The sequence below is a fragment of the Amblyomma americanum genome, chromosome 1 (assembly GCF_052857255.1).
Source record: "Amblyomma americanum isolate KBUSLIRL-KWMA chromosome 1, ASM5285725v1, whole genome shotgun sequence".
NCBI classification, from domain to species: Eukaryota; Metazoa; Arthropoda; class Arachnida; order Ixodida; family Ixodidae; genus Amblyomma; species Amblyomma americanum.
The window spans coordinates 17,133,859-17,150,955 of NC_135497.1; the positions used below are offsets into that span (position 1 = coordinate 17,133,859).

Genomic DNA, 17,097 nt, shown 5'->3' on the forward strand with positions numbered 1-17,097 from the left:
AAAGAGCGAAATGACTGCACAATCTCCAGGGCACGAAAACGCGTAAGCTGCTTCGGTTGCGAAGGAGAGGCCGCGCCAAACTGCAGCCAAGTTGCAAGTGGGTCCGCCCTGACGCGAGCGTGAGAATTTACTCCTTTTTTTCCGAGGATGGCAGGCACTTCCAGCCTTGCAAAGCGATCGCTGCCATCGCAAACGATATTGTCGCATGAGCCGCCAGGCGCAGCAGACATCCGAGACCGACAGGGAAGAGGCGGGCCGGACAAAACGTGCGCCTTCAAGTGATGATGCCAACCGTCACAGCTCGTTAGCTCTGTGTCCTTCTGCATGTTCTGCTGGTTCCCCGATGATCGAGACCAATTAGCTGACGAGTCCCGCATCTCGTCGTTGCACAACAATTGCAAAACACATTGCCGGTGCTTTCTTCACTAAATGAATAATGCAGGAGAAGACATGAGAAAATGCAGTCCGTAAATTTGTTGTATCCTTCGTAACTTCCACTTCACAACTTCCTTTCATCGGGGTATCCACGCTTCAAAGGCTGGAGGCCTAATGAGGCCTGTCATGCCTTACATTGCGCCGCTGACAGGCCCCAGAGGCCCGTGTCTACCATTACCTGTTACTGGAGGATGCTCTCCTAGGCGCCGGTCCGGCCAACCAGCGGTCACCGGGGTGAGGCGCCAAGTGGTGCCACAATTGTTTTTCTAGTAAATTAAGCTTACTTTTCCTCCTCCTCCAGAGCGAAAATATTGTCAACTACTCAGAGAGGAAGATCAGAGTAGCGACACAGGTTCATGCTGCTGTTTCAACCCACTGGTCGTGAGATCAGCTCTCTTCCGCCGAGTATCTCGTCTTCGGGCGTCCCGACGGCATGGTCAGCTTTGGGACAGAAATAAATGAACGAGTCCCCCGGCTTTGAAAAAATAAGCTGGGCTGTTCCTTTTACGAGAGGTGGTTCATGAGCAAAGTAGAGTCTTCTCACGAGCTGCTCGCAGGGAAAAGACGGGCCTCGCACCAAGCTGATAGCATCGCGCATTTAAACTCCGACGACCGAAGGCAGTTTGGAAGGAGCGGCGGACCGCAGCAAACAGACTGAAAGCACCAATACTGTCATCGTTGCCAAAGTGAGACACTGTTAGACCACATTATTTGCTTTTATTTCGGGACAACCTGCTCTGCCCCGGAAGAACTATGGGACAAATAATGCAACATCAACTAGCCGGTTAGGGCTGCCGATGTCTTTAGGGGACACTCGGTGGCGTGTCCCTACAGGAAGCCTGATGGCGCCTAGTTGAGTCCACGTGAGAAACCAAGCGTTCAGCTTGCGGAAATTCCGCAAGACAATCGCTCTCTCTGCCGCATCATAGCGCGCAGTATTTTTTTGCCGGGACGACACCAAGGCTAATCACGAATGGTCGGGGGAAGAAAACGGCACAAAAAAATCATGCACTTAAGGTGAATACGCAGACAGGGGGCTGAACACACTGCTGCTTCCAGACTGGCCCGCGGGTCAGTTCTGTCAAATATGCTATTAGCTCAAGTATTCAGAGTAAAAACAAGCGCGTAAAAGGGATAAAGGAAGTAGCCGCGCCAAGAATTCCTAGAAAATTCCGGCGTTTGGCGAAAGAACAAGCACCATTCACTGCTTGCCCCAAACATTCATCGGGCGACACGACAGAAGAGGAGCTCGGCGTTATGCAAGAGGCTCTGCCCCCATTTCTTAAAGCAATGAAGCCTCCCTTTCGGACGGTCACATTGCTGGCCCAAGCGTGCTTACTTAAAATGGAAGCCTCGTTGCTGCTGCGCCATAGAGGAGGAGCCTTCGCCGAGACAGGGATTGGTATAGGGCGACGCCGCAGCATCCCTTTCTACGCGTCTAGTGAGGCATTGTTGTGAAAAAGTCATCTCATCCCCGCCCCTTATACGTGTACGGGCGACTTCCCGTTTCCTTGAGAGACGCAATCTGCAATAGAAGCATACGTTGCAGTACCATACGGAGGGATGCCAGTGGATCGAGCAGGTCGGATTATGTACTGCACATTCATTTTATTTTTGACACGCACTCTAACCAACGGGAGACTAAAGTGCGCTTTCATCATATCGCTGCTGATGCACGAAATACCCGCTGGCCTGCGCTGCATGGGTAATAAGAAGCGGGTGGACAAACTTTGTATACCTTGGCGACGTTCTTAGTGAAAACGGAAGTAGAGCGGCCTGGCCTTTCGGCGCAGGCCCCGCGCAAGCAGCATTCGCCCTTGCGGCACAGCCACAGAGGTTGGGTGCTCAAAGTGTATTTATGAGCGCTACACAGGAATACGTTCACTTCACGGCACGTGAGAGCAATCTTTCTCCTCATGTGAACGGGGTCGTTACATTTTAGGTCTCAATTTATTCTCGGCTGCGACACATACAGCGGTGCTTGGAGCTCGAGCCCGCATTTTGCGCGAAAACCTGCAATCAGCAGCAGGCGGAAATGATGTCTATATAGCGAAACAGGCCCACATTTTAGGCGACCCGTCGGCAGAAGGTCACATATTTCCCAAGAGCTGGGCACACAGTGAAGAACAGACGACCAGCGTCCCTTCCGTTGGTGTTACCGTCATGCGGCGGTCGACGCGCAGGCTTTCAAGGAAAGCGTCGAACGTTGCAGCCTGCGGCGTATTAAAACCAAGTGGCGTCAGCTCTTATTCTTTTTCCCGTACGGGTGGATAATCTCCCCAAGAATGTTCGGGACAGTATAACGACAGATCCGACTTGACGCAGATGCCGTGCTCTGGCGGCTGCACCTCCACAGATGCGCCTTAATTTCGTGCCGGCTCCTTGCCGCATCAGTGAAAATTCCTAATCCCTCGGCGAACAAAACGCACGTTCGACTGCAGGAAGCGACCTCGCAGGTGCAGCCGTGGCCCCCAGGTGCCTTTTGCGCCGCCATTCCGCGCGCCCCGCGGCGACGCACGCCCCGATCGATCGGCCTGCGCGGACCCCGTCTGCGCAGCGTCGGTCATCAAGGACGCCAATGCTGCTGCCTGGCCCGAAAGGCGGCGGCTGCGCGGGCTCCCACTGCACAGCGACACGGGCGTTTACACGATGCGCACGTGGATAAATGAGCGTTCTGCAAGAGTGTAGCCGTCGAGTGCTCCGGCGCTGCTCAGGCACAACACTGCCTCGAGCCTTTCTGCAACGTGCATTATTTCGCTGAATTTCGCCCAGTTGATGTAAGGCATGTACAAGGCCTGTTCGGAGTCTCATGTTGACATACGCTACAGCGGGGACACAACTACGCATACGCAGGACTCTTGTCTTCGTCTACAGAGTTCGCGACTTGACCGATTTTTGCTCTGCCTTCGACATATTTCGTCGGCAACTGCTAAAATTATTTAAAAAGCTTTCAGCAGCGCCTCTATCAGTGATCTGGCACCTCGGGCTGAAAGATGAAATTTCAGAGGTCTTCCACTGCTGAAAGAGCGTGGAACAAGTGATGTGAGCGAAAATCACTGGATGGCTGCCGCAGAGAACAAAGTTGAGATTCCGCCTCTGAAACTTTGACTGGAACTCTTCGGTGCGAACACTGAGGGGATGTGAAATAACCTACAGAAACGGAAGCGTCGTCCACCCTCTGGAAGAACCGTTGCTTTTTGCTGACGAAAGCTATGGGCCCGCTCCCCCTGGCTGGACAATAAAAAAAAGCACATTACAGCTCTTCGCTGATTTAGCGATGCTGTAATCACAAACAAATAAGACGATTTCTTTCATAACCGATTTCGGTTCAGTTGAATAACACCATCTGCCGGGCTAGTTGGTTGCGATCCATGGGTATCAGCAGCACGGACACAAAACAGGAAGAAGAGGCTCTGTCCTATCTTCTCCTTCTTCCTGTTTGTGTTGGCGCTGCTGATACATATCGATCCAGTTGTCGGCACAGGAGAGATAGAAGACGCTTCGAGATTCACAACAGTGTGGGGTGCCAAGGGAAGTGTTGCCAGCCACGTGACTGACTACCCCTATAAGAAGCAAATAAATAAAGCTCACATACCTTCCACGCAAACCACGTGTGCTAAATGTGAATGTGCTGGTAGTGTCGCGGAGGACTGCCGATAAGACGCGTCTATCACTGCTCTTCTGTACGCATCGAAAAGCTTTCTGTACATTCTACGATAGCAGAATCTTGACCATGCCCTAGCGGAATGTGCAAGATCCCTCTACGCATTAGCAGCTCCACCGTCGTGCCATGCAAGAGTCTGTCGCGTCGCGCTTCGTAAACGCGACGGAGCGTGGACACTGCCACTTCCGCAGTGCACGTGTGTGGTGATATCGGATATAAGCGCGTTAGATTATTATTGTTTTTATGAATAAAATACACAAATCCTTGGCAGCCAATAAAAGGGCGCAGCGTCTATTTCTGTTGCGAAAGAGTAAAAAACAGCCATCAACCGAGCTATGCGCTAGCAAGCAGAGGTGCATAAAGACCTGTACGAGCGTGAGAATATGATATGCCCCAGAACGACGCAATGTTGCGCAAGAAAACAGCGACCGCGACCTCTCGGTATTGCGGGCTGTCGTGAGAGGCTGCGGCAAAAATATTGCGCAAATGCACAGTTTTTGCAGATGGACATTACTGCCACGTACCCGAAAGCGCAGTTGAGGTGTCCACTGACCCGGGGAGCCAGTTATGCGCGTCTTCAACTTTTTCATCGTCAGTGCCAATTTACCCAGTGTACGCCGGCGCCCTATGCTGCAGTGCGTTTCTGCAGCAATGTTGGCAACACCAACACGTATTGCTTCAGTGCTGTGTTTCTGCCAAAACGTCGTCCACGCCAACGTATGCAGCGCACCTCTCTCTGTCACTGCCGCCACATAGCTCAAAGCGCGAATATTAGCTTAATAGTAGTATTAGTTGATGAAGAAGACAATGTGCAATGCACAGCGCGAGACTGTGCGGCAGATTAACACGAGGCGTGTTCGGCTGCGGCGAAGCCATAGTGCTCTCGCGCAGTGGCCAGCGAAGCTGATCCGTTGGCGCCGCTGCGGGTTGGAATCCCTGCCGCGGATACTTATTTGATTTATTTATTTCACTTGGCACGAACCCTTCAAACTCCGCAAACATACAAACATCGCAAGATCTTGCTCAGGGTTTACCCATCGGAGTAGTGCTTTTGCACCAATAAAACGCAGCACGGTTTAACAGCACGTCAAACCATGTTTCGTGCTGCGGACGCTCTCAACGAGGCAGCCTCTCAATATGACAGCTATAGCAAGCCTCAGTCAGCGAGCAGGATGAAGTGCGAAATATGCAGGCAAAAGAAAAGCGCACGAAGGACACGGTGGAAGTTTAACTGAACTGCGTAGACCCTGCTCCGCATCTGCGATCGAACGAACATCGCTTCACTTCCGAGCCAAGTTCTGATCTGAACTTACATGAGAAATGCGTCCGGAGCTGCACTTGCAAAGAATCACCCGAAGCACCTCATGTCATTTTTCGTGCCCGAAACACGTTCGTTCGCTCACGCCTTGGTCCGGGCATTGTTTTGCAACACTCTAAGGTGGTGTGAGGGTTTACTTAGTGTCAAAAGACTGCCACTTTCCTGCGTGCATTGTCAGAAATTGGAGACAGCGCCCATCCAGTGCCGCTAAGCCTAGCGGCCCATCACTTTCTCCTCTGCAGCCACTGGGTCAGTCTTTTTCTTACGCCACGAATGATGTCGATGCGCTATTTTTCAATCTTCAAAGCTGTGCGCCACGTGGTGACTCTTAAGGGAACTAGAACCACTTGCACCCAATTCCTGGCAACGAGCGGCCGTGCACTTCCTCAGCGATAAGTCCCGCTTTTAGTGCCTCATAGGTTCTCATTGGGAAATGAAGCGCCATTTGGTTCTGTATTGTGTCTATCAGCCGCCTTAATCGCAAGCCAGGAAGCTAAAAAATAAACGAACTACATAAATAACCTCTTGAATGTCACGCGTAAAGTATAATGACATCACACTTGCAAACGATTTGCTACGTTGTGTTTTAATAGCCGAGCGAATGCATTGACAGGGATAGCAGTCTGGACCATCCGAAAAGCACAAATGAAATGACTAACAGGCAACCACTACAATAAGCACTGCGCGAAAAGAACGCCACGTTAACCCTCCCCCAGTCCACGAAGCTGCTTGGGCTTTTGTGCTCTGCTCCTCGAAAATCACCAAATGGTTTCGTCAGCCGCCAGTTCGTTTTCGTCACTAACACGATCACGTCGCAGCCCATGTTTAAGCCGCTGTGGAATAAACAGCCTCGCATGGAATTCTCCAGGCCGAATAGGACAGCAGGAAACAGGCTGCACGCGTTCTACTTGCGCCACTGAAGGATCGACCGAGGCGGCATACAGCGCCCCCTGTGCTTGAGCGTGCAACGCTGAAGCGCATAAGGCTGTGGTCGACTGAGTGCCAAAAATCTTTGAAATGCGAAGTGCGGACAAAGAGCGGCTTTTCCGACGATTAGGGCGGTGGTTTAGGTCGTAGCAAAGAGACGCCTCGCATAGGCAACGGAAGTATTTGATTTCTAATTAGAGCACAAATGGCACAACCACTTGAGCAGGCTTCGTTTTGTGTGCGCCATCCACCTACGACAAATAAGCACGCGGTCTGCGTCTCTGTTTACGTTTCGCTCTCTCTTCTCGGCTTCATTCTCGTGCCACTTTTGCACCATCGAGGGTGCAGCTCGATTCCACAGCTAGGATGCCACTCCTGCCACGGCATGTTAGGGCCTATCCCTCGTCAGCGTCACTAAATCACGCAGAGAGGATGCAGACCGAGTCCATGAGCGCCACCTTTCCCATGCGCGTCTAATGTCTGTTCTCATCGGTCGGTCCTCGTTCTCACGCTTGCGCCGCAGGTGACAGGGCGTAAAAATGCGGCGACGCTGGACAGCTGCTGTCGCTGCCGGAGAGGAACGCAGCTGGTCAGTGGCGCCCGGGGTGCCTGGGCGCCACACGCTCGATACATGGTGCAATCAGAGACGCAGTGAGGGAGCTCAACACGCGCAGGCGTATCATTACTCCGGCGCAAGAAACGTTACGCTGCTGCGCTGATAAGCATTATTGAGCGGAACTTCGGTGCACAATATTAGCGGTTCAGAAGCGTGAGCTCGTGCCTGCGCCTGTTGAGATCTCGACCTGACCAACGAGGTTTATGCCAGCATCTAAAATGGCTGCGCTGATCGACTGGGATCTGTTAACCGAGCAAGCGGTGGGAGGCGGCCAACGCTCTTGCTTTGACCCGTACTGTGCAATGCAAATATGCGCGTTATTTGACCAATAACGGCGGTACTAGGGAAGATCACGCGCGCTTCTTGGCGTGCACCGCCTTCTGGCGTTTGATGATATCTCGAGCTATTTTTTTTTATCATGCGCATGTCGGTTGCTGCGCGCCTGACGTTGAAAACCGGACAAAACAAGCTGAATTCTGGCGGCAGGGGCTCACTGTGCCGCCGCCCACTGCTGCACAGAGCGCGCAGACAAGGACAAGCACGCAGACAAGGGGCTCTTCCTGGCGCACGGCCCGATGCGCAAACACTCAGTGGTCGAGCGATTGCGCATCGTCGCGGACACTGAGGCAAATCACAACACCCCCGGAGGGGTCCGCACCTGCGTCTCGGCGGGGGCGCCTTCGGGGGCCGGGCTGGCGGCGTTTGCGGGCTCGGACATGCTGGCTCGTAGCTGGGGGCTGCTGGACCCAACTCCGCGTCGGTGAGCCGATCGGAGCGCGTCGCGAGAAGATGCCGGGGGTTCCGAGGCGCCACGAGTGCTCCGACCACGGTGCTCGCCAGAGCTGCTCTGGCCTCGCGCCGCCCTTCCCGGCGGCGGCGGCGAGGCGGCGGCGTCAGCGACCGCGGCTCCGGCTGGCGGCCGCGCGTGTCAACAGCGCCGCCGTCTTCCCGCCTCCGCTGGTCGCTATTCATCAGCCATGGCGCAGGGCGTCCCCGAGTGTGCTGCTACTGGGAAGAGATAGATACAGCACCGCTCCGTCCTCGTCGGAAATACTCCCGCCGCTAAGGATCTCTAAATACCTTCGGCCTGGCTCAGTCAGTGCACGTCGGTTCTACGTCTTGCCCACGTGCTTGGAGCCCTGGGCTTTTGTTCACTCACGGATATTAGTGGACTCGACATACTAAACGAATGGATAACATTTCATTAGGTTTTTTTATTGAGGGCGGAGTCTTATGTGAGCTGATCGTCTGCACAACCCAAGAGAGACTTTCGTCATTATCCCATTCTGCCTACGTCACCTGCACAATAAAAGCTTACCACACTGACCTCCAGTGAACCCTGTCCCTCGCCGCTGCGGCCATCTCTTCCCCGCAAACTTCATAATCTCATCAGCTCGCCTGAATTTCTGCCACCCTCAGCTAGGTGTGTCTTCTCTTCAAACCCACTCCGTTACTCTGATGAACCAACGGTTATTATCCCATTATTAGACTGCAAATGCAATTTGTTCATCTTGATTACAGCAGGATGTCACTGACTCGCAATTATTTCCTGACAAAATTTGCTTGTTTCCTCTCTTAATTCTGAGCCTATCATTTTTGTTTCCATAGCTTGCTACTCTGTCCTCCGTTTAATTTCAACCCTTTCGTTAAGCTCTAAATTCCTGCTCCATAAGTGAGCACTTGCAAAGTATAATTAATATATACTTAACGGCGTATCGTAAATTGTTGCTTTTTTCGCGGACTTTTGAACGTCACTTCACATTTTAGACTCGATCACGGTTTGACTTTGTGTGCTTAGGTCCTTAACTCGTCTCGTGAGTTCCTTACCAGGACAATGTCATCAGCAAATCGGAGATTGCTAAAGTATTCTTTATTGACTCTTATCCCCGACTGTTCCCAATCTAGTTCTCTGAATACCTCCTGTAAGCACCAAGTGAACTGTAGTGGAGAGATCGTGTCTCCCTGCTTGACACTATTCCTAATCGGGATTTTGTCACTCTCCATGTGGGGAATATGGTCGCTGCGCGATTTTCGAGCACCTTTACATACGCATCTTCTGCACCCTGGTTACGCAATGCCTGCATGACTGCTGGCGTTTGAATTGAATCAAGCGTTTTTCCGCAATAAGTGAAGACCGTATATATGGCTTGGTTATACTCTGCGCATGTCTATCACCTGATTGATGGTGTGAGCATAGTGTATTGTCGAGTACCCTTTCCGAAAGCCACCCTGGCCTTTTGGTTTTGCTTTAATTTTATTCGGGATTACCTTACTATAGACACCTTGTAATGGACAGTACGCTGATTTTATTCAAGAGAATATTTCAAGTGTTTCACAGCTCATTTCCTGTGGCTCGAAATAATGTTTGAGTTCTTCCAAGCTTCCGCTATGCTCCTAACCATCAGAGATTGCATGTACAAGGCCGCAAGTTTTTCGAACATGTCTCCACTGTCATTCAACACATCTGCGGTTACTTGATCCCTTCTTGTTCTCCCGTTTGCGGAAGAAGGTATTCATGATTCCTAAAAAAATATCGTTCTGTAAATTTTAGCACAACTAACAGAGACTTCATTACTAGCTATAATTGTCTGGTTATATGGTTCCCGAATTCACGCTAAGCCGCTGCATTATCTTTTCGCACACTTCAGTGTATTTTCATATTCTTTCCATTGCTACGGTGTAGCTTAGTTTTCATAGCGCGGCCAGTATGTGCCACGTGCCATGTCTTGATGTACGACAAAGTCCTTCAGTACAAAGTCCTTCAGTACAAACTTCCTCGGAAGCCTCCGAGGAAGTTTGATATAGGGACAAAAGCTGCCGCTAGATGCGGAGCGGCAAGTCACGAGGCATCGAAGCGCGTCCGCAATGCAGGTCTATGGCTCAAGCTACTGCTGTTAAAGGTGTTTCTATTCACTTAACACTATTCTTAAGCATTTAACGTGTGAATATATACGTAAGCCACGTCCCGCTTTTCATCTTTAAGCAGCTTTTCCCAAGGAAAAATAAGTTCAGCGGAAATTGTCTGAAGCGCTCCAAGGAATGTAAAATTTTGTCTTAGGCAGTGGTAGAATTTGGTAAAGCGGTAAATCATGTGAGTAAACTTGAAGGAGCACTGCTCGGCCGTTCGAATGCGAACGTTGACAACAGATATGGGGCAAGTGAGTTTTATACACTTACCGATAATTAATTATCTCCGAAGCGCACAAGCATTCGAAATATACTGACATGTTTTAAAACCATTATGCATGCATGCACCAAATGCCAGTGAATCATTTCTCGCTCCACAGAGTGTTACAAAATTTTCATAATTTATAAAAACAAACTCCACGCTCGTCAATCTTCCGCCGTGGCAAGGAAATCACATCCATAGGTGTACTATTTTCCCCTGTTCGTATGTCGCACGGTTATTCTTGAAAGGACTACATTTTACAGCAGCGAAATCACGGTCTACGCACAAGAGATGCATTATCCCTTTATGCGCATCTTTGTATTCACATGTACACTTTCGAAGCGCCTGTTTCCACAGCGCGCACCTAATTATGAAAAAAAAAACGCAGTTATACCTAGTATACGTGAGAAAGCACGTGTTTAGCCTGGTTGACTCATGGTTTTGCTTTGATGAGTCGCCGGCACATCTAGCGACGACATTATACTCAGGTTAAGCTCTCATTGAGGTTAAGCTGATCTGTTCTGTCCGCGGCGCAGATGGACGTTGATGGAGAAGAAGACGTGCAGTGCACAGCGCGGGAGTGTGTCGCAATTTAACACGAGGCGCGATCGGCTGCGGCGATAGCCCAGTGATCTCGCGCAGTGGCCAGCGAAGCTGATCTGTTCGCGCCGCTGCGGGTCCTACTCCCATTCGTGGATATTTATTTGATTTCTTCTCACTTACCATGGCGTCGCTTTTGATAGACAGCGGCAGAAGAAAGACCAAGACAAGGTCCATGGTCGGTGTTGGGGAGCGTATGAGTGCTTGCGCACTAATAATTAGCTGCTCCTGTCCTGCTACGTACTGACTATTGTTTATATCACTTGCGCTGGTTACGCTCAAGCACGGTACAGACACTAGTTTCCGCTTTGTCCTGATGGCGTGATGTATATGTGTGGCATTCTTCGCCTTGCTCGTGCGCCCACGGTCGAGATATGAATTTCGACTTCGACAAGCACACCAGGAGGCCTCAATCAAGACAGCCGTTCGTCCTGCATTCTTAGGGGGAGCAGCGAGTCACATTTGCTAACTCGCTGCGTCACACGCCAGTCTGTACGTTAGGAATGGTATCTCTCATGTCAAAATGGTTTCTGCACACGGAGACGTTTGGAGAGTAGAAAGAAACAAGCACCGTTTCTTGCCGTGGCGTAGCCCATTACAGCATTCCGCGCCATTCGCAGACATACGGCAAGGTGACACATTTGCGTGCGTTTTTTCTGCAGCCGAATGGGCAGCGCGGTGCAGAGCACATGTTCGGATTTCGTCGTCACGGTCCCAGACAGCAGTTCACACGCACTACACAGAATGAACTGAAAAAAAAATTTATTAACGATTACACTGTTTGCAAATGTGTTATATGTGCCGTAGCGCTTTTGCAACCCAGTGAACCCCTGTCCGGCTATGAAGAAGTCTGCTGAGAAGTTTTGGTGAACGTGTTTTATTGACATCTTACAGCATGTCTATATGTCCGAAGATCACACATATTCAAGGTTTTTTTGCAATTCCAACTGTGTTTTACAAAGCTCTTGTTTGGACAGTACACTGTTACGTGATCGGTAAAGCAATTCGACAAAAAGGAAACACCTTGGACTATACCTGTTGTGAAAGACTAGATCTATGCATTTTTTATGATCGGTCGTAACCATGTTTGAGATTGTTGTTAGAGTAGTCACTCTCCTTTTCCTACATCGTAAACAGTTTGGAAAGCTTGAGTTTCAGTAGCATTTGGCGACAATTAAGCGTTTACTACAGCTAAAATTGTTTGGAAGCTGTATGGCACACATATTTCCGCATTCGAGCTGGTCACGGGGTACCTCAGCCACCTTTAGTACATCGGTACGGACGCAAATGGAAACTCCAGTGGCTTTGTTTCCTTGCCTCCTGGATCCGCAAATGAAGGTGAAGCCGGGTATATACTGACCATCAGTGGGTTGTAGCCAGCTCTCTGTGAAACAAAGGAAGGCAACATTTCGTAGCAAATGGTCCTTCTGAACGTCTCCATAGTGGGCTCGAATAGACCGAACGACGGAAGAGCCGCCCAGTGAGCCGAGTGAGCGTCAGTATGATTTGTCATTTGGCAGGGCACATTGCTACAGTCGGATACAACTCAAGAATGCAGCGGCTTTTTTCCATCAAAGGACCCTTTTCCAGACAATGGCGCCGGCCGATTTCCATGACCCTGCTAGCGTGACAATGCAGGGAGCGGCGTCACAGTGGATACACGGGTCTATCCCCGACCATATAGGGAAGGGATTATCCCGTTTCATCTGCCACTCCCTGCTTTATCACTCTAGCAGGGTCATGAAAATCGGCCGACACCACTGGCTGGAAAAGGGTCCTTTTATGGGGACAAGCCGCTGCGTTCTAGAGTTCTATCCGACTGTAGCTCTCTCCACTGCTGTACAGGGCCGTAGGAGCGGCATAAATGGGCCGTTAACGCAGTCGCTTTAATTCGCTCTTGTCACGGAAGCAGCCGGGGGCTGCGGCAGCTTCAAGAGACAGCACAGAGGAAGACAAAGGAAAACTGCATTGCACAACCCGATTGCTAGTGACGGAATTGGGCTTCGGGGGCTGTAGGTCTCTGCACTGGTCTGAAGGGTGAATGGCTCAGCTAAACGAGGGCATTGGCGGCGCACCCTTCACTGATGATCGTGCGCACAACCAAATAACGCTGAGTTGAGCGAAATGAGCTGGGAATTATGCGAGAAAGCATAGAAACGTCAATGGCATCCTGAGGGACTCCATTCATACGTTCCTTGTCATTTGAAAGAGTACTCTGAAATAAATAAATTAATAGGTGGGGGGGTTCAAGAAGCCGTCTCGGCCAGAAGCACGCTCGCATCGCTCCGACTTTTTAAAGCTTTTTGTCTCAGACGTTTTTTGGGTTAGGCTCCCAAAAATGGATGGGCCACCACCACCGTGTTCCTCGCCACCTGCGGACAACTGTTTCAGCGCTTCCTCTTCGAAGACTACCCCAGGAAACCATTCCGATACATCAGATATGCAATGCCACCAACATGGCTCCCGGGCAGCCTCGGTAAGACGCCGCGGCAACATCGCTCCCCAGCGGCACAGATAACGCGGCATAGTCTATGCTGGACGCCGACGCAAGCATGATGGATGAGGTTTCCAGCCAAGTGGTTGCGGCGATTCCTGCGTCCAATCCGTTCTGTGTTCTTTCCACGGAAAACTCGCCTGGAACTTACCCTTCTCGGGTAGGATCTTGCACTTGTAGTACATTTTCGAAATTTGCCAAGCAACCTAGGATGGGGTTAGGCACTTCCCAAATAGCTCAAGGAAATGTTCGCTTTGTGAGCAAACGACGCAGCGTAAAACTTTGCCGCTCGCAGACAGCTATAAATGCTCGCTACGGGGATGGGCATTTTCGATCGCAGGGCTCTGCGTCAGCGCCCATGGCCACCACATTGGACATAATCGGTCACTTTACTGATAATTACCATTCTGAATAGGATGACTGACACCCTGTTGGGCAAAATAACAAAGCTACAGCTGCCGATTCATTCATTGCTAAACACGCTGCGATAATTAAGCTAACCTCACCAGGACAACTAAGCACACTCCCCGCACACTGGCTGCATATTGCCATTGCCGATGAGCTGCAAAAAATTTAGTTTGAACTACGGCTTCTTGAACGAAGCAATCAGTTCGCAGTCGACATATCGCATACGCATGCCAGTGATCATATTATCGGAGTACAGTCTCTTTTAATTTCTCTAAAGGTGACACCTATACAGGCTTATGAAACCATTCGCCCCTGCCAGGCCCGCGGTGTCATCTATCGTTCCAATGGGTTAACAAGCGAACAGCTCATGGCCAACCTCACGTGCTACTCGTGCAAGATAACGCCAGACCAATGGGCAAGAACGGAGCAGCTCTCATTACGTTTGAGAGCTCCAGACTTTCCTGCAAAATCCAGCTATACAGCATACTCCTACCGGTAACACCTTATTACCCGAACTCTGTCATATGTGAGGCCTGTCACAAAATAGGGCACTAGACAAATTCGTGTCCATTAGTCGACCAACGTCGGTGCTCGTTCTGTGGTCGCCCCGCACATAGCAACCTCGAGGTTGTCTGACAGAACCACTGTGCCGAAATTGCAAGGGTCACCACGTAGCCACGGACTCAGCGACAGGCTACCAAAACCCTGAGGAACAACATGTCCGCCGTATCCGGGTATCGCGACGAAAGGAGCGCAAGCAACAAGCCGATCTTGTATGCGGCAACGAAACGCTGTCGATGACTGCGCACAAGAGCCCTGCGAGCACTCAGCAACCAGCCTCAGAGCCAATTGTGCTTGTTAATGAGGACTTCCCTCCAATACAAAATCAGCCGTTACCGAAGACACGAGGCAGAGTGCATAAAAAAACAAAAGGGAAAAATGCAAACAAACGCTCCACACAATCTGACAGCATTAGTCTAAGGAATGCCGCTCCTTCATCCTAACAACATCTTTTGAGCACCCGGCGACGGCGCCAAAGCAAGCATGCATACATCGGACTTATGCTAGAACGCTCCGTGCTACACAACACGGCGCAGAAACGCATCTGCCAAAAGATAGGTCGCGCACGCTACACTTAGGCGAAGACCAGGTCAAGCACATTATAGAACAGGTCGCTGCCGACGTGATCAAGCGCATGTTTCCACTCTTAGGAAAGGCACAGGTTTCTCCTAATCAAGATCTCGGAATCGGGCACACATCACTTCCGCGCACTTTCCAGTTTAATAATGGCGGGCATTAGCGCGAAACCTCTTGACATTTTTGCTTCGGACTATCCTATGTGAAGCCGCCGCGGTCGGTCAATGGTTATGGCGCTCGGCTGCTGACCCGAAAGACGCGGGTTCTATAACGGCTGCGGCGGTCGAATTTCGATGGAGACGAAATTCTAGAGGCCCGTGTTCTGTGCGATGTTGGTGCACGTTAAAGAATCCCAGGCGGTCGAAATTTCCAGAGCTCTTCACTACGGCGTCCCTCATAGCCTGAGTTGCTTTGAACGTTAAACCCCCACAAACCAAACCAAACCATCCTATATGGCTCTTGCAATGGAACTGCCGGGGAATCTGTTCGCTAAAAAGCAGACCTTCAGAGGAGACTGTCCATAACGCCGACGCTTCCTCTAGCTATCTACTTCTGGAGACTGGCACTAATACACCCAATATAATAGGGTACAAACCTTACTGCACTCCTTCCATAGAGCACCGACGTCCTGTGCCAGGATCGGGATCTACGGCTCCAGTAGCCAGTGGGCAGGCATGCGTTCTTGTTCTCTCGCGCGCTGCCCACACCGAGCTTCATACTTCCGCGTGGTACATGCAGATGCAGGAGGTACCGGGAGTGCACCTTTCGTTAGATTTTGACCAACAAACCTTGGTTTTTTTTTTCGGCTTATGTCAGATCGATCGGTACTTCGACATATCGAGTGGATATATCTTTTTTTGGAACACTTTTCGAGGATATATCGCCTGCATCGCGTTATAGTTGGGCGCGACTTTAACGCCATGCATACCAGCTGGGGATATCATCGCTCAGATGTTAGGGGAAGACGGCTATGGCAGCACATTGTCAAAGTCGAACTGGCCATCGCCAACGATCTCACGCTATTCACTCAATTTGGCCAGACACTTCTCCAGACCTGACACTTGTTTCCCATCCCAGAAAGTTGTGGTCACGGGCTGATGACGTCATGGGCAGGGATCACTGTCCCGTGGTGGTGTCATGGGCCCCTCGAAGACGGAAATCACTACAGCTGCGCCAACTCCATCAAGCAGAGGAGCACGTCTCATGTGACGATTTCCGTAGGAAGCTGAGCTAGCTATACAAGCAGGAAAGGTCTTTTTCCCCAACCTGTAAATGTGGATGCCATGCCTGCGGACCCTCTATCAGACACATCGAGAGATTACGACGTCTTATTCACATTAGATGAACTGGAGACAGCCTTGTATGACTCCAACCATAAGAGCGCCCCGCGGGACTGGATGGCGTACGCTATTGACCACTTTTGAGCCTTCCCAGACCACATAAACTTGCCCTGTTGAAACAGATCAACGAATACTGGACCAACAGCGATCCTCCCCCTGCCTGGAAGAAATCAGTGGGGATACCAATTCTAAAACCTGGCAAGCCAAGTCCGACATTACAAGTCTTCAGGGCGATATCGCTAACGTCCATCCTTTGTAAGGTCATGGAACGCATGGCTCGAAGGAGGCTTGAATGGTGTTTAGACGAGTACAACGTCCTGTCCCCTATGCAAGTATGTATTCGTCGAGGGCTCTGCGCGCAAGATATTCTCAGAAGGCTTCATAACAACATTTTCGCTTACCCTAGCAGTGCAAAGCTCCGGGTGGTTTTTGGGGTAGGCTTGAAAACGGCGTTTGATTCTGTGCTCACCTCGACCATAGTTCATTGGCTCTAGGAAGTGAGGACAGGCGGGAACCTCTTCCGCTTCGTGAAAGCCTTTCTTGCGGACAGAACTTTCTCAGTAATGGTAAGGAATACTCAGGGTAAATGGCAACTTAACCTAACTGGCGTCCCCCAAGGCGCTGTCATATCGCCAGCTCTTTTTAAAATTGCTATGTCAGGTCTTCCGCCAATGCTAACATCGATACCCGACCTTAATTTTGCTGTGCATGCGGACGATGTAACGCTGTGAACCAATTCGGTGTCCCCAGTGGAGCAGCAACTAGCCCTACAGACAGGCCTCAATGCCGTCAGACTGCATCAAGGACCGTTGCATGAAAACCTCTCCAGAAAATACAGAGTACGTGGCTGTCATAAACGGTCCGCGGCTGCGCGCGCAGAGGTCGAAACAAACCCTACCCCTCTTAATTCAGGACACTCATTTATTTTCCGGAAACAAACAATCCGTATACTCGGCAAGCTTGTTGATAAGGATGGAAGAGCCAAAAGC

At 50.7% G+C, this 17,097-nt stretch overlaps 1 protein-coding gene across 4 annotated transcripts in view; it reads right to left on the reverse strand.

The window, feature by feature from the left end:
- Positions 1-7,829, reverse strand: part of LOC144110538 (uncharacterized protein ZK1073.1) — a 113,813-nt gene extending 105,984 nt beyond the window's left edge. For 2 of the 4 annotated variants that reach the window (XM_077643540.1, XM_077643551.1), the window contains exon 1: positions 7,619-7,829. In XM_077643540.1, coding sequence (XP_077499666.1) covers positions 7,619-7,678 — 60 coding nt within the window. In that variant the 5' untranslated portion in view covers positions 7,679-7,829. The remainder of the gene's footprint in view (positions 1-7,618) is intronic. The other 2 variants (XM_077643567.1, XM_077643560.1) reach the window with 1 other exon arrangement.
- Between the last annotated feature and the right edge of the window lie 9,268 nt (positions 7,830-17,097).